At 35.4% G+C, this 21,155-nt stretch overlaps 1 protein-coding gene across 1 annotated transcript in view; it reads right to left on the reverse strand.

Moving 5' to 3' along the window:
- Window positions 1–6,522: 6,522 nt before the first annotated feature.
- Window positions 6,523–21,155, reverse strand: part of LOC132098401 (membrane-associated guanylate kinase, WW and PDZ domain-containing protein 2-like) — a 36,328-nt gene continuing 21,695 nt past the window's right edge. The window contains exon 2 of the mRNA XM_059504523.1: window positions 6,523–6,896. Within this exon, the coding sequence (XP_059360506.1) occupies window positions 6,772–6,896 (125 nt within the window). The 3' untranslated portion in view covers window positions 6,523–6,771. The remainder of the gene's footprint in view (window positions 6,897–21,155) is intronic.

The raw sequence follows: 21,155 nt of genomic DNA on the forward strand, positions 1-21,155 counted from the left end.
GGGTGGGGGTCTTTTCTATACCCACAAGTGATTGATTTGGAACACTCTACATAGGCAACAAATCCTCATGACACACATAATAGTGAGAATCATAATAGATGCATGTCTCACAGTACATTCCAAAATAGCTAGCATGTTGATAAGTTGCTGTGGTGAGTGGGGTGGGGCCGAGGGACGTGGGAACACGAGTGAGGCCGGCAGTGATTGGGCAAATCAGTGGCACCTGCGGCCCACCGCCGGTCTCGAGTCCCACGTAGGAGATGGAAGGATATAAAACTGGAGCGACGACAGTGAAGGAAGAGAGAGGACCAGGCCTGGGATTTTAGTTGTGTTTTGGTTTTTATTTGAGCGCACCAGTCGTCCGTGAGGGACTGGTGCGCTGTTTTGTGTTTATTTTGTTTTATTAAAATGTTGTTTGATTGTCCGCCGGTTCCCGCCTCCTTCTTCCCGACGATTAGGAAGTTTAATTCATTACAGTTGCTAATTAGTAAAACATATTTAGGCATTTTAAGATAAACAGCTTAGCCAGAAAGAAATAGCACTAATCAGGTAAATCAAGCGCCGCACCTCACAGTTAACTCCAACGTAGCGTTACCATGTTGCTAAGATAACAAATGAGAAACTAATAAGTACTGTAGTAACACAACATATAACTGGGCAATATTTGGACATTTTAAGATTAATGGTACAGTATGTGCCACACAAAATAGAGCTCCTCACATTTAAACAACTGATTCCAACAGTGTTTAATGTTAGCATGGTGCTAATCTAAAATAACTGATCAAATAATCTGCCTAAATATAGGCATTTGTGATTATTAGCACGTGGCAGACAAAATATCACTTCTCAAATTCGATTCCATTAAGACCTGAACTTTAATCTAATAGAGTGTGACATTAAAATATTGCTAAGCTAGCAAAATGAGAATCGAATAGAAACACAATGAATAATTGCTTGATATTTGGGCATTTTGAGATTATCAGTTTGATAAACACAAAATAGCGCTTCCTCACATTTATCAAAGAATTGATTCTATTACTGTAAGAAAATAACCTGACTATATAAGGGTAAACAGATGAATTATTGGTCTATATCTGGGCATTTTGTGATTACTAAAATGTGGAAGGCAAAATACTGTAGCACTCATTGCATGAATCAACTGAAAAATTTACCCGACCACTGATTTTAATAAAGTGTTCCGTTAGCATATTGCTATGCTAACCACATGAAAATCATTAACACCTAATTGCCTGATAACCTTAAAAATCAATTTCTCTTTCCATTTATATATATATATATATATATATATATATATATATATATATATATATATAGTGAATTTAAATAACATTATCAAAAAACAAGATATCTAACAATACACATCAAAATTCATAATTCATCATTGCTGAGTAAAAATCAATTAACCCACAGGTGCTTCTCAATAAATTAGAATGTTGAGGAAAAGGTCATTTATTTCAGTAATTCAACTCAAATTGTGAAACTCATGTATTTAATAAATTCAATGCACACAGACTGAAGAGGTTTAAGTCTTTGGTACTTTTAATTGTGATGATTTTGGCTCACTTATAACAAAAACCCACCAATTCACCAAATCTCAACAAATTACAATACATCATAAAACCAATTAAAAAAACATTTAGTGAGTAGTTGTTCTTCTGAAAAGTAGGTTCATTTACTGTACATGTACTCAATACTTGTTCGGGGCTCCTTTTGCTTTAATTACTGCCTTTATTCAATGTGGCATGGAGGTGACCGGTTTGTGGCACTGCTGAGGTGGTATGGAGGCCCAGGTTTCTTTGACAGTGGCCTTCAGCTCATCTGCATTATTTGGTCTCCTGTTTCTCATCTTCCTCTTGACAATAGCCGATAGATTCTCTCTGGGGTTCAGGTCTGGTGAGTTTGCTGGCCAGTCAAGCACACCAACACCATGGTCATTTAACCAACTTTTGGTGTCTTGGCAGTGTGGGTTGGTGCCAAATCCTGCTGGAAAATGAAATCAGCATCTTCAAAAAGCTGGTCAGCAGAAGGAAGCATGAAGTTCTCTAAGATTTTTTGGTAATCTGGTGCAGTGACTTTGGTTTTCAAAAAACACAATGGACCAACACCAGCAGATGACATTGCACCCCAAATCATCACAGACTGTGGAAACTTAACACTGGACTTCAAGCAACTTGGGCTATGAGCTTTTCCACCCTTCCTCCAGACTCTAGGACATTGGTTTCCAAATGAAATAGAAAACTTGCTATCATATGAAAAAAAGGACTTTGGACCAATGGCAACAGTCCATCTCTTCTCCTTAGCCCAGGTAAAATGCCTCTGATGCCTCGTCTGTGCTACAGGAGTGGTTTAAGAAGAGGAATATGACAACTGTAGCCAAATTTCTTGACACTTCTGTGTGTGGTGGCTCTTGATGCATCGACCCCAGCCTCAGTGCCTTCCTTGTGAAGTTCTCAAAAATTCTTGAATCCAGTTTGCTTGACAATCCTCATAAGGCTGTGGTTCTCTTGGTTGGTTGTGCATCTTTTTCTTCCACTCTTTTTCATTCAACTCAACTTTCTGTTAACATGCTTGGATACAGCACTCTGTGAACAGCCAGCTTATTGGCAATTAATTTTTGTGACTTACACTCCTTGTGAAGGGTGTCAATGATTGTCAGAGATCATTTTGAAGGCTCAGGAAACCTTTGCAGGTGTTTAGAGTTGATTGGCATGTCATCATATTCTAATTTGTTGATATCGTGAATTGGTGGGTTTTTGTTAAATGTGAGCCAAAATCATCACAATTAAAAATACCAAAGACTTAAACTACTTCAGTCTGTGTGCATTGAATTTATTTAATACATGAGTTTCACAATTTGAGTTGAATTACTGAAATAAATGAACTTTTCCACGACATTTTAATTTATTTAGAAGCACCTGTATATTAGAGAAAAAGAATTCACCAATTTTCACAATGCATTCTGGGATAGCCCAAAAAACGTTTCTTAGAAGGTAACATGATGCTGGTCACCTTTTGGAACTATCTTCTTGTCAGGAACACATCCAATGCCCTTAAAAAAATTTCTAAGTAGGCAGCTCACTAGCTTTTGAAATGGTCCAGTAACATTACATATGAATAAAAATTAATTTGCATGGGTTTTCAAACTATCCAAACTTCCTCTCTACCTCAGTTTCACTTCTTATTTCAAGCTATCAGTTTCCTTGTTTCTTTTTCCTCTTGCAAGTGTTCAATGTATCCGACATCTGCTGTGTTTTATCTATGGTCCTCACACCTCATTCTCATTTTTTAAATCGTGATCTCTGTCAGTCCATCCCTCTCTCTCTCTCATCTGTATTCTCCAGACCTTTCTCTTTCTCTTGGGTACAGATCTCACGTCCAGCTCTCTGGTCTAATGGAATCACAGTTCAGTCTCTCAGCTGGACAGTAATCACTCTCTCTCTCTTTCACTCCCTCGCTTGCTCTCACACATAACACAAGGGCTTCACTTGAGTAAAAGCTTCACAGAAATCCTTTCAAGCATTGGTGCAGTCCAAAGACAAAGTATACTGTGTATAATATCTTCAAATGTTTCAAAACACCTCTTTTGTTCTGGACTTCCACTCTAAGTATACAGATACAAACTTCACTTCTTTATAACAATAAACACTAGCATTTACTAAGTGTTTTTCTTTTTAAAGGGTTAGTTCACCCAAAAATGAAAATTAGGCTGCGTTTTTCTCACCTCAGAGAAATCCTAGGTGTATATGACTTTCTTCTTTCAGATGAATCCAGTCTGAGTTATATTAAAAATTGTCTTTGGTCTTTCAAGCACTATGGTTCCAGTCAATGGATGTTTGCAGTGCATCAGTCCATAAGACATTAAATAAAAAGTGCCCTTCCATAAAAAAAAGTGAGAGAAAGAAATAGAAAATCGCATTTTTATAAGAAAAATATCCATATTCAAAATGTAATAATAACTTTAATCTAGCTTGAGCCATCACAGAAACAGTTCTGGGAGCATGATGTATGTGATCAGTGTTGCATGCGCCGCTGAGTCTTGTTAAAACCAACGTTTGTTTACAGGATCAAAAGAAAAGTTTCCTTACTTTAGCAAAGGAAAACCAGTTTACTCTAGGCTTATACCTAAATCCTTCGACATCCTTCTTTACCAATCCTTTGTTTTGATCTCTCCGCTGCATTTCCGCGTGTGTCACTTCTGAGCGGCGCAAAGCTGACCTCCATACATCATCTGCCTGGACCTGCTTCCATTTACAACAGTGAGCACAAGCTAGATACAAGTTATTATTACATGTGAGACACTTTTTTTTATGGAAGGGCACTTTTTATTTTTGTACAGAAGCAATGCAACACCCACTGACTACAACGATAGTGCTTGAAAGATCAAAGACAGTTTTTTATATAACTCCGACTGGATTCGTCTGAAAGAAGAAAGTCATATACACCTACTGTAGGATGCATCGGGGGTGAGTAAAACGCAACCTAATTTTCATTTTTGGATGAACTAACCCTTTAAGTGTATTTTCAACCACAACTGGGTGGTTGCACTAGACTTTGTGTGCTTTATTGCATACTAAAGTTAAGTTTGGTGAATTTTGACCTTCAATTTGCAAAAAACAAAAAAACTGTTTTAACTGACTTAAAGATCTTAGATTATGAAGATTGTTGATATCAAGGTGGGTTCTTTGGTTTGGACCTACATTAAAGGTGATTTTAACCAGGGGTCCAGGGAAATCTAAAAAACTATTTTGCCACTTAAAGTGACAAAAATAACCCAATATGTGAATGCTAAAAAAAAAAAAACTCCCAGTATTTTCTATTTGTGCTATTTGATGTATTTCTATATATTAGTTCTGATAATATTCCAATTAAAGCCTATTTATTTACAATACTGCATAAAATACTGTATATTTTTTAATAGTCATTTAAATAATAAACTTAAATAGCTTTTGATAAATTGGGATTTGATAAATTGTATTTCTCGATAATGATATAAATCTTGATATAGTTATTTTTCTTTTAATAAGGTTTTTTATGATATTAAGATTTGATTCCATAGAATTTTCATAATCCTTGTCACTAGGGCTGCTACGATCACGATCGGCCGATCGTTATGCAGCGGTAAATTTCCTCAGGTGCGTGATTTCACACAGAGCAGCTGTTACTACACAGAGCCATTGTTAACTGAGAAGATGCGCAAATCCACGTTCATTTTCAGCGTTTATTTGCGCATCTTCTCGTTTAACAACGGCTCTCTATGTGAAATCACGCACCTGAGGAAACTTACCGCTGATTAGAGAACCAGTTTTACTGACGAGATGCGCATTAACGATCGGCCGATCGTGATCGGAGCAGCCCTACTTGTCACCAATGCCAAAATCAAACTAATACAAGAAAATAATAAAATAAAAAAACTAAAAAAAACTCAAGCTCACTGGAGATACATAAACAGACAGTGATGAAATAAGAACAAGAAACGAATTACAAGCAATAGGACAAAAACTACAATAAATAAGAAATACATTGTGTAAAAAATATTCTATGTATATGTATATGTTCTATGTATATATACACATAATCATTAGCATTAGCATTATTTATTTATTTTCTTCTTATTCTAGTTACAAAAGCAGTGAGAGATTTTCATGAATGGCAGAGAGGATGAATATTAGACAGCTTGCCCTTTAAGACCGAAGTTCGGATCCAATATACTGTTACATTTGCACTTTCTTTCACAACTGTTTACATTCCCTTAAGACCTAAATGACTGTGTTTATGAGGATACTTGCATATAAGGATGCATATAAGTGTTTATGCAATTGTTCAAAGCTAAAAGCGACAAAAATGGTCACGAGCTCTATTAGCAGCTGATGCGTGGCTTACGCACTCCACTCATACAGAAACAGAGACAGTGCGCGCATATAGCTCTTTTGTTTATGTTTCAATGACCTAAAATCAGTTGTTTTAAACTGCAGTGATTAAAAACGCATGCAAACATTAAGTTTTCATGAGCACGCGCATGCTGTTATTCACGCGTCTGCCTACATCCCCATGTAATGCATGTAAGACTGCCGTCATTCAAATAATGAAAACGTATTGCCGTAAACAATGTATTTTGTGGCACCACGAAATAAACAATAGAGCACAATATGAATCGATAGACTTTTAATTTCGTCCATCCATTTTATATCGTCATATCGTAATAATAAAAAAAGCCCTAATAATAATACACAAAATGTTTTCAATGGGAAGACAAAAATATGAACACACAAAAAGGCAATAATACCTCTAGAAATCAACTCCAAGGGGCAAAATGGTCCTTTAAATAGAACACGTCTACAACCGAATGTGAATTTTCACATGCAAAATTCAATCATTTCAATTGGAATCCACATGGTCGGAATTTTGCGTAAAGTTGAATTATTCCCCACACAGATTTCACAACTGCTTGCAGTGTTGACCAACAGAAAGCTGTTTGATTATTTGCACTGAAAAATTTGCAGAAATCCACACCTTAGCACTGCTAGAAAGCAAACAGCCTTGCAACCAACCCAATACCAATGCTTTGACATCCACTCTAGCATCATTGCAGAGCTTGAAACAATTTCATTTATGGAAAATCAAGTGTGTCTACCCTGTTGCAGTGATCAGACAACATCAGCCAAGACTTAATCAATAAGTCAGTGGCAAGGCCGAGAGGACCAAGCCAGTAAGAGCAGCAGTGTTGAAGGTTAAGAAAATCAGGATGAAGAGTTACTCACAGGGTACAGTACGAAGATAGAGGTTGTCTCGAATTATTTGTTGCAGCTCGTGGTCCAAAGAGCCCTTCTGGAAACGCAGGTTGAGATACTGCCTGAGATCTTTATCCACAACACCTCCTGTAACACACACACGCACACAGACAGATAACCACCACAATACAATCGCATATGATAACAGGTTTCTTGGCGTTTACTTCACAATCACAGTAAACTCTGTGAATAAATCCCTTTGTGTGCAGTTTTCAGAGGTGGAAAGTAACGAATTACATTTACTCGCGTTACTGTAATTGAGTAGCTTTTTTGTGTACTTCTACTTTTTTAAGTATTTTTTTTAATCTGTAATTTTACTTTTACTTAAGTATATTTAGTTTGAAGTATTGTACTTCGCTACATTTTAAAACACATTAATTACTGAGTAAAAAAAAATCGCTCCCTGGAAGCTATGTCAGTAAATAATGGGCAGGAGGGCAAACTGGCGCTTAAATCACAAGACAGATGCAGACGGACAAAACAGGCGTTAGTGGTGCAGACACCGCTGAAAACGAAACCCCGTCATATTCTGAAGTTGAACTTGAAGGAAATGAAGTGAACCCCTGCCCATATTTATACTCTATTATGCTGTGTATGCTGTGCTTGCCTAGGGAGACCAAACTAGCAGTTTATAAAATCTCGACAAGACATCAACCCCACGTAATGTAAAAAAAAAAAACAACGGTCAAATATGTACTATTGTGTATTATGTATTGTGTTAATCAGCTACAAGTCGGCTGACTCGATTTTCTTCTCATACATTCCCGCAGCGTCACAGTGCATTTCCCTAAAGAAGCCGAGCGACTTCAATGGGGCTTTCTTTGAACAGTTTTTTTCAGTGCTCCGAAGCTAGACGGTCATTGGATAAATGCTGCGATTATGTCCCGCCCACGGACGCTCAGCGTCTCTGGAGGTGAATGAAGACTGGGCTTCCGCGTGATGATTGGAGGATCTGTCGATCTCCTTTTGACTGACAGCGGTCTGCACCATAAGAAGTCGGTGAAGCTGTTTCACGCTCAGTCCCATGATCGCGGATTTCTCAAGTGTATTCGAAAGACAAACTGCGGCAATATTTCTTGATATTTGTAAAATGCAGAACCACCACAAAATTGAATTGGTAACTAAGATTGAAAATGTGCGCGCGCACGCACACACACACACACACACACGCACACACACACACACACACACACACACACTATAGCCATCTAGTGGTTAAAGTGATTTATTACCATTTTTAAACTGAATTTCCCCAAAAATGGGCAAAAATCTTACATTAAACCTTATAAAATTATCCATGGTATCCCCATGTATGAAAGTTAGAAATCTGGGTCTTTTATGAAGTGAATTTTACCTGAAATGCTTTTTTCTTTTTTTGTAAAAAAAAAAAAGCCTATTTAAATAAATATTTATTTATTTATAGAAATGTAAAAGATTTAAATCCTCCAAAAACTGTACAAAGTTTAGTAAAAACATAATTGAACAGAGTAAAATTATATTTGTAAAAAATTTAAATATTTTACTATTACAAAATGAAATGTTATTGTCTGAGGTCAAAAAGACCCCGAGTGTCATTACAAATGAAGACCATCAGAGGGTTATAATGTAGGCCGAAAATGAGCTTCCCCTCTTTGAAAGACCAGCAGCCGCCAATGATATATATATATATATATATATTTATATTTATATTTATATTTATTAAATATATATTTATATTTATATATATATATTTATATATATATATATATATATATTTTTTTTTTTTTTACAACAGGACAGCAAACTAAGAGACTTGCGTTTTAGACACCATATTGCCGGTTTTTGCTCTATTTCTACAACAAAAATTTATTCCAAACACAGCCACCAAAGCAAAATTTTGCATCTCTGAGCAACATGACAGTGTTTCGTTTCTGAATGAATCAACCGTTTAAATGATTTGGTTCAATCGCAATGACTCACTTATTAACAGTGACTTGCTGACACATACTGGCCATTTTAATTTCACATTTAAAGTATCTTTTGATTTTTTTTATTTTTTATAATTAAGTTTTTATAATTTCAAATGAGTATTCAACATTTTATGTCTGGCATATCAAAACATTATTCATGCATTGGTAACTGCAGGTTAAATGCATTCTTGTCCTGCACTAAACAGTGTGTAAATACATCTAAATGCCACGTCCGATGAAGCTTTTGCATTTCCTTTGTATTGAAAAGATGAGTTTGTTGATAATGATTTGCCTGGTAACAGCCCAAATGTTTTATTATTCTAAATAACTGATTCCTTTAATTAAAAACAACTAGTTTGAGGTTAATATACCTATCCCAGGGGTGTCAAACTCAGTTCCTGGAGGGCCGTAGCCCTGCAGAGTTTAGTTCTAACCCTGCTCCAGCACACATATCATGTAGTTTTCAAATAAACCTAAATGATTAGATTAGCTGGATCAGGTGTGTTTAATTAGGGTTAAATCTAAACTGTGCAGGACTGTGGCCCTCCAGGAACTGAGTTTGACACCCTTGGCCTGTCCCATTTTGACTCCCTCCCACTGTTAAAATGTAACTAAGTAATTTTTACTCCGAGTAAATTTTAAATGAGCTACTTTTTACTTTTACTTGAGTTGATTTTTTAGACTGGTACTTTTACTTGTACTTAAGTAAAATTTCATTAATGTAATGGTACTTTTACTTGAGTAGAATATTTTTGTACTCTTTCCACCTCTGGCAGTTTTTCAGTAGTAATGAAGGACTCCGATATGTGAATGTGTGTGTAGCCATTCTATTTTCTGAGAAACCATGAACCTGACCTCAAAGCGATTGCCTGTAGAGCTGCGAGAATATGTCTGTGATAGTTTCCACTTTGTTCTGTGGTCAAAAAAGCTTTTTCAAGCTCCTAAAAGGTTCCTTCCTTCCTGTATAGGTTGTTTCTCATCTATATAAGCATACAGTGCCACTCATACACACACACTGTCCAAATACACATCATATTTTCCATGGTACAGAACAGATAAATGACTTCTGAACATATAAGGGTGCAGGGATCTCCATGGGGCGTCCCAGTGATAAATACACAGGCACACACGTCATCATCATTATTACATCCCGTGATGAAATGGGGAGGGGGTTCTTTTCAAAAAATGTGCTTCATCAGCAGACAGATGGATAAAGAGGGAGAATGAGAGAGGGGGTGAAGCGAAAAACAATAAGAGAGAGGCACATGAGAGTACATAGGAAAAAAGCAAGTAAATATAGAGATGAGGAAAATAAAGGATAGTGTCTCCACCCACACACACATCGACAGCATATACTGTATATATATATATATATATATATATATATATATATATTCATGTGATATGTGCATCAACAAATAAGATTTGAGGTCTATGATGAAGAGTACAATTCAGAAAAACAATGACTTTCTCAGAGAATTTTGGCCTGTTTCGCACACAAAGTGACCATATGATTTCTGAAGACTAGGTATACAGTGCACAAGTAGTAGGTAAAAAAAGTAATCCTAAACCATGACAATTTCTGAAACATGCTGGTAGGTTAATCAGATACAGAGGTGGCTTGCTGAACAGATGAGCGGTGTTGTACGACACTAAATGTCATGATGAGGCTTGTATCGGTACAATAATAGAAATATTGCCGGTTTCTCATGCACCATTTGCATGGCATGAATTAATTCAAGTAATGCACTAAAACAGCTCAGCTGTGTGTATTCCTCTGTGCTTCCTAAAAACTGCCGAGGCACAGCTGAAAATCACTGTAAATAAGCACAAAGAAACGTACAGAAATACACAAATAAATAATATAAATGTATGAATATACAAGCAAATGTTTATTTCTGTGCCACCAAAAGAAAGTGAATAAATAAGTAACAACATTAAGATGCTTGTAAATGCTTTTCTTTATATTAAGAGTGATTTTGTTTCATATATATATATATATATATATATATATATATATATATATATATATATATATGTATGTATATTTTGTGTTATTTATGTTGTATTGTATTACTTTGGCTAGTTTTATATACTGTATAATACGTATACATAATGTGAAGAAGGATTTGTGTTAGTTTTTTTCATATTTTTAGAACTTGATTAAGTGTATAATGGTTTATGTTAAAATAGTTATGATAGTTATATATAATAGTTATGAACTCATGTATCAAACCCTTGGAAATGGCGAATAACAGAAAAGGCTCAGATTGCCGTTACAATAAGCATTCTCTTAAAAAAAAAATGCCCAAACACCTTTCAAGAGAGGTGCTACTGCTCTTTGCAGATCAATAGTAGTTTTTCAAGCAGAAGTAATGTTTAAACATTCCTATAGCTCCTTCTGCTTTGTCCCATCTTCCACTGAAATTAAAAAGACTGTCCAACGTCTCCAAATAATGAAGTTTCTGGGCTCCTAATACAAATCAATATATTTCTGCACTACTACTGGCAATTGACTGCAAAAATAATGACTTTTTCTGAACAGGTTTCCCGAACACTGCTCCTAGTCTCCCATTGGTTGAACAAACAGATAGTCCCGCCCCAAACTCATGCCACTGGTTGAACTGATGGAGCTGTGTCAGGCTAGTCAAGTACGATAATTGAATTGTACCATGCTGTTTACATGTTTAGAAATGTACAAATAGTTGTCTTTGCATATTAAACCGTAGAAGAATTCATTTCAACATCTAAAAAATGACACACTTTAGTTTTAACTATCCTTTCGGTGCTCGGTGCTCGGTGCTCGCTGCGGTGACTAAGATCTGTTTAAATTTCTGTAATTCACACATCGCTGATAGAGTTACGACCCACGTGGGATTGAAGGGGCAGTTAATTTCACCTCATTAGCAGGAAACAGTCACAATAGATTACCCTCTCTTCAAATGATGCCTTTGTTTGATTACCACACACAACGGCAGCAGATATCATCAAGGGAGATGCTGCAAGGCTGGAATCAATGATGGACGATCCCGACTGCCTTATCAAATTGACAACTTGGTTGACAACATTCATCTTGTATTCCTCCTACTCCTCTGAATCTTCAACTAATGCAGTCTGGGTAAAATGTTTTAAGTCCTACAAACATCATCCTGCTAAATCAGTGTTGTTCCTAGCCTTTAAGTCAAATTCAGGGAGGTTTACTACTATTTATGAAATTAAGGGTTAGAGCAACCTTTGTGTCATGGTTTTTACCAAAGATTTCACTGAGATATCATTCAGTCTGACAAGTGATAATTATAAAGAACCATGCAAAAAAAAAAGCATATATATGCATAAATTTTCAGTCCAAGATGTTATTTTTTCACCCACCTTTGACCTTTTTAAACAAATAGACATATTTATGTCTAAAATAAGTGTTTCAGAGATTGTTTTCATATTAAATAGTGCTATTGTGTAAGCAAAGTTGAGGGCTGGAAACCTGGGTTGTATAAGTATAATGCCACTCTATCTATAAAGATAATGTAAAAAAAAAAAAAAAAAATTGGTTATGTTTTATTTTCATTTACTGGATTTGCTTCTGCAATCGAATGTCCTTGCTCTCTTGTAGAGCATTATAGACTCCTGAAGTGACTGACTGCTGTTTTCAGTCAGCTATTCTCTGGCACAGCATGAGTCAGTTTACACATCTCTTTTTTCCTGTTCTTGTTTAATTGTTTTTCTGCCCATTCATGCTTGAACTTGACTCCTCAATTTTAAACACAGTTTTGCAATTTGATTTTGCATTTTATGTTCTGTATTTTGTTTTGTTTCATTTGTGTGTGTGTGAATGAAACTACTTTCTCCTCTTCTGTTTAATATTATCTTATTGTAGGCTGACTTCCAAAGAATCTGTTCTGCTTTTTTGTGTGCATTCAACATGTCAAGTTTTGTCTCAATCAGTGCTGTGAGTTTGAGGCAGCATTATATGTTTAGCAAACGTCACTAGTATTTTTTCAATTCAGTTTGTTGACACTAGCGGCGCAGAAATGACACATATCACCTTTAATTTCCTTTTATGACACTTTTTCAAGTTTTCATTCTACATTAGAACCTGAAACCCATTCAAATTTAAAAGCATGAGTTGATACGTATAGTTGAAAATACTTTTGACACATTTACTCTCCAGTTTTTTTCTTTTTCTTCTTTTATTGTGTTGATTTTTGTAAGAAAAAAGATGAAGAGATTCTGTCTAGATGAATCTCTGCTACTTTGTGAATAGTTCAATAACTGAGATGAAAGATTCATGAAGTGGCATCCCCATATGTTTTTCATCTCCCTCTCTGTTTCTTTCATTCTTTCTCTCCCTCTGTCTATCTATCTTGACATCCCTCCGTTTGGTTCACTTTCTCTGCATCCCATCTCTTGGTTTTCTTTTCATCTTTCTCTCACTTTCGCTTTCATTAAAACTCTGGCCATGTTCTCTCATTCACTCACAGCCTCTTTCCCTCCTTTTTCCATTTCCTCTCATCAACAGTCTTTTTATATAGATGAGGTGGCTCTCCTCTCTTCTCGAAAGTGACTCAGTAACACCTCCTACTGGAGGCACGCGCTCAATGCTGGGGTGGGAAGATGTAAGGAGACAGAAAAGGACAAATTACAAATGGCATATCAATTCTTTCTCATAGACAGCAATGAGATTGAATGGAGATCAGTTGGAAGACCTTTGCTTAGAAACATCAGCGAATCAGAAGATACCCCTTTCATCTCACATGTGTCTTCTAGTTAAACTCTTCTCAGAAGTCCAATCAAAGGGGATCCTCATCAAAAAGGTTCATTTTATACCTCTACACTCTTACTGCAGTGTCAACAATTGTCTCATTTATGTAAAAAGGGATTTTAGGAGAAACGTCTGAGATATTTCAAAAATAAACATAGCTAGGAGCTTCACTGTGCCTTGTGATCTATGAAAGAGCAACTTCTGAGCAATAAAATCGGCTTTAACCTCAAGGGTGGCCTGAATAATTCCTTATTTCAGATTTATTCAGCACTTCAGCTTTACAGAAAGACCAGAAGAAATGGAAAAGAGATGACCGAAAATAAAAGTAACTCGTCTCGAATTCAGGAAACTGCCCTTCTGTCATTCCACTCAGATCATTTTGGCATGCTGACAGAGATGTGACAGGGCTAACATCCTGGTCTTTAAAACAGGCCTCTCACACAGATACTGCATCCTTCAATCAGCCTGCTTAAAGTTTTCATAAATTGCACATTTAAATAAATAGATTAAATAAAGGCAGGTGCTGCCTGAGAACTCATTATGGGATATAATATACATCGTTCACTGTACAAACTAGAACAGATGTCATATGGATGCTTTAAAGGGGGATTCATCTATTGAGCTATTCAAATAAAAAAAAGTGATGGAGTAAGACAAATGGCTTCATAAATACTGAGCTGCATGCACGAGATCATAGCAGGTCCCTGCATGCTAATTTAATAATCTTCAGCCAGCTGGCCCGGTAAGATATTTATATAAGATTATATGATCAGAAATAAACTTATCCTATGTGAAACCTCATGTCATTTTAGTAAACAGTGCCATTTGTGTGCTTCTGTGACTGATATAATACAATTTAGATTTAAGTCTGTTTAGTGTAGCCTATATAATGTAAAATGAATTATGAATTTAATATTTAAAAAATGAATATCTGCAAAGTTGGAATTAGATTTGTCTAAAAACACTTCTTTTTTTTTGGCACAATGTTGGCCTTAAAGCAAATTTCTTAACATTACTTAAAATATCTTGTTTTGTGGGTAGAGTTGTTATGATAAAGAATGCATTGTTTATTGATGAAACATGCTGTTGGGTTGGGTCAGTATATTTTATTGAAGTTCACCTATGAAATGTAAGGGATAAAATAAAGCTGTCGATATGAAGCTAGAACATACTTCAATGATTTATTTCTTGTGCGATATAAATAAATGCAGCAACATATAAACTGGAAAATTGTCTTGTACTTTAATTGATCTGTACTTTTAATATTTATGTACTTTAAATATTTAATTCAATGGGAAGACTATATTAGGCGAACTTGATGAAACAAGTTTTGTTAATGCACTATTAAAGTTTACAGTGTGCGAAATACAGAATTTGTCCTTGTTCCTCATTTTCTGTTCAACCTTGTGACATCCCACTTTTAAAAACAATGGTTTGATCTTTCTGACATTAAAATGAAGGGATATGTAAACACTCAAATTGGCCCTGTCAGGCTCAGAAGCAAATGGGGGGAAATATAGCAGTCATTAAAAAAAGTCTATTTTTACGTCTTCACGAAGGAATTTTAAGAAAATAATAATAATAATAGGGAAGATAGATAGATAGATAGATAGATAGATAGATAGATAGATAGATAGATAGATAGATAGATAGATAGATAGATAGATATGACATTTTGGACCTAAGGTGGGAAAATTATTTCTTGAAAGGTCAGCAGTAACCTTTTGAAATAAAATGTTAACAAATAAATGCATTCTCATTAATTTCCAACGGATATGATGAATACAGCTCACAGGAAACTCTTTCCCCCCTTTGCATTCCCTTCTTTTTTCCTCTCTCTATTTCACATAAAATCCTTGCCAGAACAAAGCACTCCATTCCATGACATGTCCTGAATAACGCTTTCAAACAAGTGAGAGAAATAGTTAGTTTGATCCAAAAACAGAATTTCCGGAGTTTGGCCTTTCGGCAGCCAAAATCTCCCACTCGTTTAAACTGTCTCACTTTTAACACTCTAAAATATCTCTCTCCATCCATTAGTCATCACTCTTTCAGGCAGCTCACAGCAGCACACAACCCCCTGCTGAAGCACACCATAGAACTAGTCACCATTTAAAGAAGACTGCCATAACTTCTTTTAGACTCTTCTGTGGGGAAAACGTCTATGGATTATTTATGGATTATTTAAAGTGATTTTCAAACGTGTCATTCATATCTTGAAAATAAATAAGCAGAAACACTTATTAGCGGTGCCTGCGGAGGCTAGCATCAGGATTACTATTGCTGAAACTTCTAATAGGGGAATTAACTCTTTCATTTGTTTCAATATGTCATGCACCATTTGTACTAAAACATGAAAGAAATGAAATTGGAATATAATATCTATAATATATATATATATATATATATATATATATATATATATATATATATATATATATATATATATATGTAATTGATATGTAATTGCATATAATCTAATCAATGAGATCACTATTTAATTCAGAGCATATAAACATCACAGTGTGCAAACAGAAGTAAACAAAGCCCACATGAAGAGGAGATTGAAGCTAACGAGTGAATCAAGGCCAGAACATCATAACCAGAACATGTCTTACACAGTCTGTGCAAAAGCATCTGAGCTTCTGTAAGCCTGGCAACTTCATGAAGTGAGAACGCGGCCACCGACTGACTTCTCTGAATATGTAAACACTGAATCTGGCAGGGCAATGGGTTTGAGAGTTCCTCTATTGAACAAACCCAGCCGTTTCACTGGCATGTTATTCTTTCTGTGGGTTTGAGTGCCAGGGAAGGTTGAAGAGGTTGGCACACTGAGGGCATAACACAAACTTGTACACAAAAACAAACCCACACATGAGTGATCAGGACACATGTACACATTCAAAGCATATATCGCAGCTGGCATAAATTACGAAGTTCACAGCTTTGACAAGTTATATGACTGTATGCATTTTTAGGCGTCATCATATCAACTTCATAAGTACTGTATATCTGAAGGTCAGAAATAACATGCATTGTCAGAGAAAGGAAGGCACTGATTATCACAAAATCAAATAAAAAAAATTCTCAAATTTCCTATGTCCAAAGCAGCTGAGGCATTAACATGTAACAGTACTCTGTGCAATGATATGCTCATTTCTGTTAGAAAACAGACAATAAATCATTGCTTCTAGTGATTTTGTGTCCAATTTTGGCATATAATGATTTTCGCTAAGAAGGAACACGCTGCTAATATTGCTGCTAAATAATTATTTGCATGGCTGAGACAGCCCTGAAGTAAACCATGTTTATGTGACCGAGAGAGATGAGAGGTAGAGGTTTGTGTAAAAATATGTATTTAAAATAAGCATGTAAGGAGTGTGCTTGTGAATATGTATTTTTATGTATTAAATAATGTTTTACATTAGATTACTTTTCTTTTTGAGTAGACATTTTGGGGTCAAAAGTATGCTTTGGTTTGTAGTCAGCGTGATGTAATTGCAATTTTTGTCACCATATTTATTTGCAAAATAAGGTAACGCTTAAAAATAAAAGTTAATAATAAAAAAAGTTAATTATAAATATACTTAATTTAACACAGAAAAGAGTTAATTCTAATGAAATTATATTTATATATTAATAAAAGTTAATATAATATTCCAATAAAAATTGTATTTATATATTACATACTGTATTAGTGTGTGTAGTAGTAGTAGTATACACTATCGTTCAAAAGTTGAATTCATAAAATAATACTTTTATTCAGCAAGAAAGCACCAAGTTGATTAAATATGACTTACATAATGTCTTACACAAAAAAGAGCTGGTGTAAAAGACTATTCAAATGAATGTTGTTCTTTTGAACATTAAATGAAATAATTCTGAAAAAAAAAGCATGAAGGTTTCCACAAAAATATAACACAGCACCTCTGTTTTCAACATTGATGATAATAAATGTTGCTTAAGCACCAAATCAGCATATTAGAATGATTTCTAAAGGATCACTGAAGACTTGAGTAATGATGCTCTAATAAATAAAAACGCCCACACTAAATTATACAGAGATAACATTATCTGACTAATTTAAACCCTACACATTAAGACACAATGTGAAATGCCTTTGCTAGAAGTCAACACAATCAAAAACCGAGACACAGGCCAAAAGTGGCTCTAGACATTGGCTCGGTTGGCCATCTTTTGTTGTGTGTTTACTGGTGGTGCTTCACACACAATTGAATTGTTTATAGCATTATCTTAATGGCAGTTTTACCCTGCACCATGAAAGCCCCAGAAACACAGTCAGCGTATGTGTGGAGTCAGTAGGTCGTATTTACTTTCTTTTTTATATACACAGGTTCAATTTGATATCTAATATTATTCCACCAATTCAACCATTACCATAGCAACAGATACACAAATACTTCTAAAAACTGCTGGCCTGCTCAAACAGTGCAAATAATAAATGTTGCCATCCTAATGATCACCATACAACAAAGATTTAATTTACTTAAATGTAAAATAGAAGGCGTCAAATAACACAAAGTTCATGCATTTTAGTGCTGATATAGCTGCGGTTGAACAAATGTTGTTGTTATGCTAGTCTTGTGGGGACGTCTGACCGAATGGTCGTTATTCAGCTCGGGACGATTTGACAAATAGAGGACAGAACCACATTCCTCACAAACAAATAGCATTGCATTACAGAGATTGATGGTGACAAGTGTTTAGGGTAGATTCTTATATTGTAGAGTGGTATTTTCCCAATGAAAGTGGATGGATGTGTGTCCTCAGCTTGTAAAACACTGCCCTTACAGGTATGTTAAAGGACTGTAGTGTTAATGTTCATGACCCCTGCTGAACCATCTGAACCTTCTTTCTTTAGGAATTAAATCATTAGTACATTTGGAATTGAAACAATAATATCAAGCTATATTGTTTGATTTGTCTAAGTAAATAAAGACAATTTAGGAAGATATATATATATATATATATATATATATATATATATATATATATATATATATATATATATATATATATGAATAATGAACTAAACTATACATTAAATAAGTACTAATTCAAAATGTTCCAAATTCTTTGTTGCATATTATAAGACTACAGCACCTTCACACATTATGAAAAATTCACAGTGAGCAAGAAAAAGGCAACAATGGCAAAGAAAAAACACCCAGAGATGGTTGGAGGGAGCTCATCCAAAAGAGAGTGTTTGATCCACGGCACATTGCAATTATGGATTACAGTGTGTCCAATTACAAGGCGATTCCAGCTGGGTGAATGTAAAGTAAATTGTGCAGCAAAAAACTGCCCAGTTGTGCCAAAAATAACACTATGCCAGAACAAAAAACCCAACTAACCAATTCAAACACTGAACGAATGGCGCCCTTGCCAAAAGGAAATGGGAAAAAAAGATTTACTGTTTCCTAAAGGTTTCAAAAGTTACCAAAAACATAATATTTAGACTTCTACCTCATTTTGCAGACAACCATATATTACCATAACATTTTCCCCATTACGTTATTTTTTATTTTATTTTAATTTTAACAGCCTAAATACTTTCATTCAAATTTCATAAATTCTAGACAAACATTTACATTGACTAATTTTTTTTTTTGAAATATATAAAAAAATATAAGGAAATGCATTTTTTTGCAGTATGGTTTGTGACAATGGACAATGGATTTCACCCAAATTTCGCTAAAATGACTGCACTTTTACTCAGGTCTGAAGCCCCTGTTTTTATGTAACGAAGAAAAAAGGGAAATGACTTTAATTGACCTCTTGGTAACTTTGAAACTGAGATGGTCTGCGGACATGCACACTTAAACACTTTCAGTCAGGCTGTCTGCTAACAAAGACCTTGTCCTAGTTTCTCAGAGCAGAAAGCAGACCTGAGGGGTTACTTCAGTCCGTTCTGAAAGAAAGAAGAGATAAGAAAGGAGCAAATGGAAAGAGGCGATCTGTGATAGACATCTTTGATCAAGATTGATTTGGGCTGACTACAAAATCAAGGTTCAAACAAGATGTATAAATATAGATGGGTAATGTCGACATCCTACTAAATTTACCCTTTTCTTAATCTTCTTCTCATATTTGTATGTGTTTGCAAGTGAACTAATCTTTGTGATGTTACAAGGGCTGCAATGCTACAAAACTCTCGCACCTGCATGCTTTCACGACCCACATACACACCAGTGGATGCAATTCGACACCACTAAGAGCAGAGAACATCCGTGCTGTAGTGGAGCTAAAATTAGCAACCAATTTCCCCAAGCCTCTTTTGCACAGTGGCACACATTGAAGAATCAATGATTACCGCCTGTCTAAAGTCTGAGTCTGAAGATGCTGACGTTGAACTCCTCAAGCGGCACATTAAAGTACGCTGAAAAAAGAACTGCATTTCATGACTAAGGAAGCAGTCAGGTTAACTGATTACAGTACTGAACATGCTGGACAGGTGCAGTGGGGTTTGAAAAAGCTCAGGAATTAATATTATATTCTTAGTTTTTTGTTTGGGGCATGTGGTGCTCTTTTCCTGCCTAGACAGAAGGCTGTTACAAATGGCAGGCAGTAACATTACAATTTTAAAGCAGTATTGTACGGATCATAACATTACAATTTTAAAGCAGTATTGTACGGAACCATCAGATACAGAGCGATGATGCATTCAGCCTACTCATTGAGTTAGGTCAACAAAAGAAAAACATATATAACGTGTAAATGCATATTTCTAACAGGCTAATCGGCATGCTAATGAAATCACTTAAAATTACATAAACGCTTTGCATATGCATACAGCCGAACGTTTTCAAAGTATACTTCATTTTATAGTACATTATGTGCAAATACAGGTGCACAACACACGTGCACTAGAGTTTCAGTCTTGTCCAGCATCAGCGCTATGGAAGTTATGACTGATAAAAATGTATTTGTACTTATTTAAATTAGAGTTGCTTGTCTCTGCACTCTTGTATTTGGTGTTACTTGATAAATATTCCGAATACAAAAATCTGAATGGTTGATAGAAAACGTAAATACTTACTTTCTTCTCTGTCACAAGCAGGTTAAAAACAGTGCTGCTAATGCAGTAACCTGGGATAACCATTGCATTTCCGCTTTTCTGTAAGTGCAACCTACTGCCAGAAAGTGAATTTGCATGTTTATTCAGTTTGTCTGCCGAGTTATCATGTTGAAGATTTGTGCAAACATGCTACTTTTGGATAAGAAACAGCATTAATGGGACAGTTCATGTCTGATTTTATTGTTGATTTATTGAAATATGCTATTTAAATATGAGTTTGACATAAGATTTGGGATTTCAGTATTTTTGCTATTGAAGTATATAGGAACTGGTTTCACATGGCCATAAAAGTTGCCACTGTAAATATAGTCACAGAGTGAGTCAGTTCACTCTGTGACTATATTTACAGTGGCAACTTTTATGGCCATGTGAAACCAGTTCATATATTCCTTGAAAGGGACTTTTGGTTTAATCCATTTGTATTAGGAAGTTGGAAATTCCAAGTTCTCAGTAAGAGAATTCCAAGTTCTCAATCCTCCACTCACGACCGTCTCGTATTAGCATATTTTCGCACTCAGTCAGTTACACATTGTCTGCCATTT

This window comes from Carassius carassius, chromosome 22 (genome assembly GCF_963082965.1).
Source record: "Carassius carassius chromosome 22, fCarCar2.1, whole genome shotgun sequence".
Taxonomy (NCBI): Eukaryota; Metazoa; Chordata; class Actinopteri; order Cypriniformes; family Cyprinidae; genus Carassius; species Carassius carassius.